The 6,000-nt window shown below is 51.2% G+C and overlaps 1 protein-coding gene across 2 annotated transcripts in view; it reads left to right on the forward strand.

The window, feature by feature from the left end:
• The first annotated feature begins 1,638 nt into the window (after positions 1-1,638).
• LOC147216480 (zeta-sarcoglycan-like) overlaps positions 1,639-6,000 on the forward strand; it is a 65,016-nt gene continuing 60,654 nt past the window's right edge. For both annotated transcript variants that reach the window (XM_086177171.1, XM_086177172.1), the window contains exon 1: positions 1,639-2,183. In XM_086177171.1, the coding sequence (XP_086033297.1) occupies positions 2,145-2,183 (39 nt within the window). In that variant the 5' untranslated portion in view covers positions 1,639-2,144. The remainder of the gene's footprint in view (positions 2,184-6,000) is intronic.

Below are 6,000 nucleotides of genomic sequence, written 5' to 3' on the forward strand. Positions count from 1 at the left end.
ATAGATAGATAGATAGATAGATAGATAGATAGATAGATAGATGGATGGATGGATGGATGGATGGATGGATGGATGGATGGAGTCACTTGTTAAACAGTTTTTACTTTGAAGGACACACCTTGTTTCTCCTCCAGAAAGACCACGGACACTTGGACCCCTGATTACTCCAGATGGTGTGTGTGTGTGCGTGTCTGCTGAAAAGCCAATAGACAATCCTCCCCAGGAGGGAGAAGGTCCACGGTTGTACCTGCTGCCCTTCTCCTGAAGGGGGTACCTGGAGAATGTCACCCTCTGATTTAGGAGAACATTCATCTAACGCTCTTCAGATCAGAGCTAAGCTTCAGACATGGGAGACCTTGGGAGATCTGGGGATCTGTGCTCCATCATAAAGCTGTCAGATGCAAGGCCGGGGGGGTGATGTCATTCCCAGCTGGCACTGGACCAGGTGACCACTTCTGAGACGAGAACCTGACCTGAAATAAATAAGGACGCTTCACAGATATGATCCATCACCACACAGCAGTAGCATGGAGAAGGAAACACAAGAAGGAAGGAGGAGAGCGAGGCAGCGGGAGAGAGTATCTTTTTGTGCGTGTGTGTGTGTGTGTGTGTTTGTGTGTGCGTGTGTTGTGTGTGTTTGTGTGTGTCCATGCAGGAGATGAAGTCAGCACTAGCATCATCCAGCTATCAACTAGCATTGCCACTCCTGCTTCTAGCCTCCACTGTTGCTACTGCTACCAGCTAGCGTCGCCATACCAATGATCACCTAACATAATTGCACCTAACCAGTTAGCATCACCACTACTACTGCTGCTAGCTAGCATTGCTGCTCCTGCTACCAATATGGCCGACCTCCACCTGCAGCCTTCATTTGCTAAGAGGCCTCCATCTGTCCAGATTTATGACAGCAGTAATGGTACGATCCGCAGGGCTGCCGTCCAATCACAGCTCTCTCTCCCCCCCTCTGCTCTCCTCCGCTTCCCTCCTTTTTTCTCTCCCTTCTCTCCTCCTCTCCTCTTCTTCTCTCCTCCTCTCTTCTCCTTCTCTCCTCCCAGACGATGCACTGATCACCAGATACTTTGGAAATCAATGACTGACAATTCACAGGTGGATAGATAGATAGATAGATAGATAGATAGATAGATAGATAGATAGATAGATAGATAGATAGATAGATAGATGAATACACAGCTTTGTGATGACTTCCACTGGTGTAATGCCCCCCCACATACACACCAACACACACAGCCACGCACCAACACATACACATCAACACGCGCAGCGACACACCAACACATACACATCAACACACACAACCTGTTAAAAGACACGTCGGTCACTCTTATTATAAACAACCCTTCTGCCCCCCCCCCCCCCCCCCCCCCCCCATCTCCTTAAGCTTTTCTTTCTCCCACTCCTCTCTCTTTCTGCTTTTCCTGCCGCCTCCCTCTCTTTCTCTCCATCTCTCTTTCTCTCCATCTTTCTCCATCTCTCTTTCTCTACATCTCTCTCTCCATCTCTCTCTCCATCCCTCTCCCTCCCTCACTACCTCCCCGCCTCTCTCTCTCTCTCTCTCTCTCTCTCTCTCTCTCTCTCTCTCCATCTTTCTGTCTATCTCTCTCTTTTTCTTCATCTCTCTCTCTCTCTCTCTCTCTCTCTGGCGGTTTGCCGCATGAGTCTCCGGATGAGGCCGGGCTCCGGTGTGTGTGATCGGGATCTGGACTCTCCGCTCGTCGGACCCTGAACGCATCACGGCCGCGGGGATCGGCCCGGATGTAGCCGCCGTCCGCCGACGCGGCTCGCTTCCAGCGGCGGGGCTTCCGCTCCCCTTCCTCCGACGAGCCGGAGCCGCAGCTCCGGACGTGACGAGCGGGTCCCGCCGGTCCCGCCGCTGCACGACGAGCCCGCGGAGCGGAGCGTGCGGGGCCCCCGGAGGAAGCGGCGTCCGGATGTTGCGGGTCGAGCCGCTCCCGGACTGGAGAGCGTGGATTCCGTCCGGAGCCGCGGAGATGCCGGCGACTTCCGGACTCTAGAGAGACACACAACTTTTTCCGGACCCAATTCGCGCCCCGGTCTCCGCCGGCCGGACCCGCTGCTTCCGGCCTCCCCGGAACCGACCCCCCCCCCCTCCGGAACCCGCCGCCATGGACCGGGCCACCTCCCTGGACATCGAGGCGCTGAAGGTAAGACCGAGAAGACCCACCCTCAGGACGGATGGACAGATCGCTGTGAGCTGGAGGAGTGGAGGAGTGTGATGGTGGAGGAGTGTGATGGGTGGTCGTCTCATGCGTGGACGGAACGCAGTCATGGTGATTATTGTGGCGGGAAGACGCCGACCGGGGCTGGACGGAGGAACGGGCAGAGAGGAAGAAGCAGAGGACAGTCACTTCCAGATTGTTGCTTTACTCCAGCAGAACATCTCCTCCGCGATGCCCCACAGAACCCTGGCACTGTGTCTAAGTTGGTCTGGGAATGTGTGTGTGTGTGTGTGTGTGTGTGTGTGTGTGTGTGCGTGTGCGTGCGTGTGCGTGCCCACTGGCTGCACGGAGTGAATCCCAATGTGCTTTGCTCCTGGAGGTGTTGCAGTGGGGCGTCGTTGGGACGCTTGACAGACAGGGTGCAATTCAACATTCAACAGGGGCATTAACCCCCATGGTGGGGGGGGCATTAACCCCCATGGTGGGGGGGGTTCGGGTTAACCCCCCCCAGTCGATTGTTGAAAGTCTTCACACCTGCATGGAACCTTGTCCAGACAAGTGAGTGTGTCTTTGTCTGTTTGTGTCTGTCTTTGTTAGTGTGTGTGTGTGTGTGCGTGCGTATGTGTCTGTCTGTGTATGTGTCTTTGTGTGTGTGTGTGTGTAATGTTTGTGTCATTATGTGTGCGTGCGTGTGTGTATGTGTGTGTGTAATGTCTGTGTGTGTGTGTGTGTGTGTGTGTGTGTGTTCTTTTACCAGGAAATCACCAACAATCAGGTGTTGCTTCTGTTGTCAGCCTGAAGGTTCTTTCTCAGGGTTCCTCTGTTTGACTGGAGAACCTGCCGAGGTCCAATGAGGCCCTTCCGTGACCCTGTGAGGTCCCATTGAGATCATGTGAGGTCTTGTGAGGTCCTGAAGAACCTTTGGTCCGGGGGTCGGAGGGTCAAACGGGTGGAGCGGAGCTCCAGGTTGAGTGTGATCCATCTGGTTGGCTGCTGCATTAGGGATGAAGGTACAAAGACCTTCTTGATTGGCTGGACCCGCAGCAGCGAGAATATTGATGTCCCCATCCATCTCCATCGCAGATTCAAACCGGACATTCAAATTTGGTCAAACAGGGTTTTTGAAATGAATTGGCTCAAACTTTGGAGGAGATCCCAATGTTCCTCAGGAAATACGATGTTCTCCGCAGGGTCCACATTGGCTTCTTCCAGCTTGAGATCTTTAAGATGAATTTTATTGTCCTAAATATTCCACCTGATGTTGGATCTGAATTGTTGGATGGAACAGGCTCTTGAAGAGGACTGCCCAAGTCACTGAGATGGTGAGGGAATGTTCTGGTGGAGTAAGCGAAGAACCTTCTAGAGACAGGGTCTAGAACCTTCCCTCAGCTTCCTTCACTTCTCACCTCCACATCCATCTGCTCACTGTTTTCTGCTGCAGAACTGGTGGCACTTCTTTGGCAGTGCCTACACACACACGCACTCACTCACACACACACACACACACACACACACACACACACACACACACACACACACACACACACACACACACTCACACACACACACACACACACACACACACACACACACACACACACACACAGACACACACAGTAGTGTATGGAAAGCACAGATTTATCTCAGTATTTGTAAATGTGTGTCAGGGTCTCAGCCAATGAGCTGCAAGGATGGACAGCGTGGAGGAGATTGCATCATATCAAATATGTAAAAGGTGTGTGTGTGTGTGTGTGTGTGTGTGTGTGTGTGTGTGTGTGTGTAAATCACTGCACGTTTCAATATCAATGGAGCAGTTTAAGTGTTATTGATTTTTAGTAATAGCTGCTCTATAAATTGTTTGCTTAAAAGAGCCTTCGGCTGCAGGTCAGGAGCTGTCCACTGGGGGGGGTGTACACACACACACACACACACACACATACACACACACACACACACACACACACACACACATACACACAATCAGGGAACCGTCCTAAAGCCTCTGTCCGGGGAACACTGAAGACCTAGGAGATCTCGGAGCAGGAGGAGCCAAGCAGATACCTCCTCAGAGGACCTCCCTCAGCGGTGGGGACCAGAAGCTTCAGCTTGTTGTCCATCTCCATCTCCATCCTCCTGGGGCTGCAGCTGCTCCACCGCCCCAGCAGTGTATGTCTCTCTCTCTCTCTCTCTCTCACACACACACACACACACACACACACACACACACACACAAAAACACAACTCCTCATAATGCACTTTGTCCGTCTCCCTCCTTTTACTGGGGGGCAGAACCCCAATCTCATCATGAGGGTGGAGCTGCTGAGCTCGTCCATGTCCTCCACACACCCTGGACACAACCCTCCTCCACACTGTCCAGGAACACACACACACATAGACACTCACATAGAAATGTGACACAGGCATACACACACGTGCACACACAGACATAGAGAGCGCCGCCGCTGGAAGCTGTTACTGCAGGGCTTCAGCACCTGTTTGGGCAAAAATCAATGCATTTTAACCATAATTAGGTGTTTCTGCTGGAATGCCTTGTGTGTGTATGTATATATGTATGCTTGTGTGTGTGTGTGTTTGTATATATGTATGTCTGGCTGTGCCTGTGTCGGTGCATGTCTACGCGTGTGTATGTGTGTGTATGTGTGTGTGTTCTGATGCAGCTGAGTGATATAGATTTCTTCCATTGTTCCTGATGTTTGTGAGTCTTAGAGCCGGTGAGATGCTCTTTAACGGGCGTGGTGTGTGTGTGTGTGTGTGTGTGTGTGTACATTCATTTGACTGGTATCAGTTTAGCTGATTAAATGTGAGTGTGTGAGCCTCGTGGGACCCCTCCCCCCCAGGTTTTATGTGTGTATTCAATTCAATTGGCCAGGATGACGCCGTCTTTACAGGAAACCGCCGCTGTGTGAGGTTTAGCGAGAGCCCTTTCAAGGGTCAGTGCATGTTCACTAAATAGGCCTAAAACACACACTTCAGGCTGTAACCAGGGGAAGGTACAAAGGATGATGGGATGGAAAGGCCACACACTGCAGGCCATTTGTTACTTTTATGACAATAACATTCAATAGATTGGGGAGTCAGAGCCAATGAGATGCAGGTTATGTGTGTGTCCATGTTGTGTGTGTGTGTGTGTGTGTGTCTGTGTGTGTGTGTGTGTGTGTGTATGTGTATGTGTGTGTGTGTGTAGGGGGGTCATTATGGTAAGAAACAGTGGTGGTGCCAAGCTGGGGTTTTTCAGAGCTGCCAGCTCAAATCTGGCTTTCACACATCGGCACTGTCAGCAGCTAAAAGTCCAACAAATAGGATTTACTCCCAAAACAACCAACAACACACACACACACACACACACACACACACCTGCACACACACACACACACCTGCACACAGGGTCACCTGAAGAGGAGGGGAAGACAATACTACAAGTGTGAGTAGATCCACAGCACTGTACAGATACAGCAATCATACACACACAGACACACACACACACAGACACACACACATACGCACACACACACACACACACACATACACACACACACACACACACAGCTTCTCATAGGTTCTGGAAGAAAGTTTTTGTTGTTTTAATAACACATTTCCTGTTATCTAAAAACATGCTCACCTCGAGCCCTCAGATTATCACTGGCAGTAAACACACACACACACACACACACACACACACACACACACGGATGTTTGACTGTGACATTTGCCTGTGTGTGTGTGTGTTTTCCTATATCTGGAGCCTGAAGGACTCGGTTGTAGTATTAGTACTCGCCGTACT

Source organism: Fistularia commersonii, chromosome 29 (assembly GCF_037954325.1).
Source record: "Fistularia commersonii isolate RoL2024-O1a breed Wild chromosome 29, RoL_Fcom_v1.0, whole genome shotgun sequence".
NCBI classification, from domain to species: domain Eukaryota; kingdom Metazoa; phylum Chordata; class Actinopteri; order Syngnathiformes; family Fistulariidae; genus Fistularia; species Fistularia commersonii.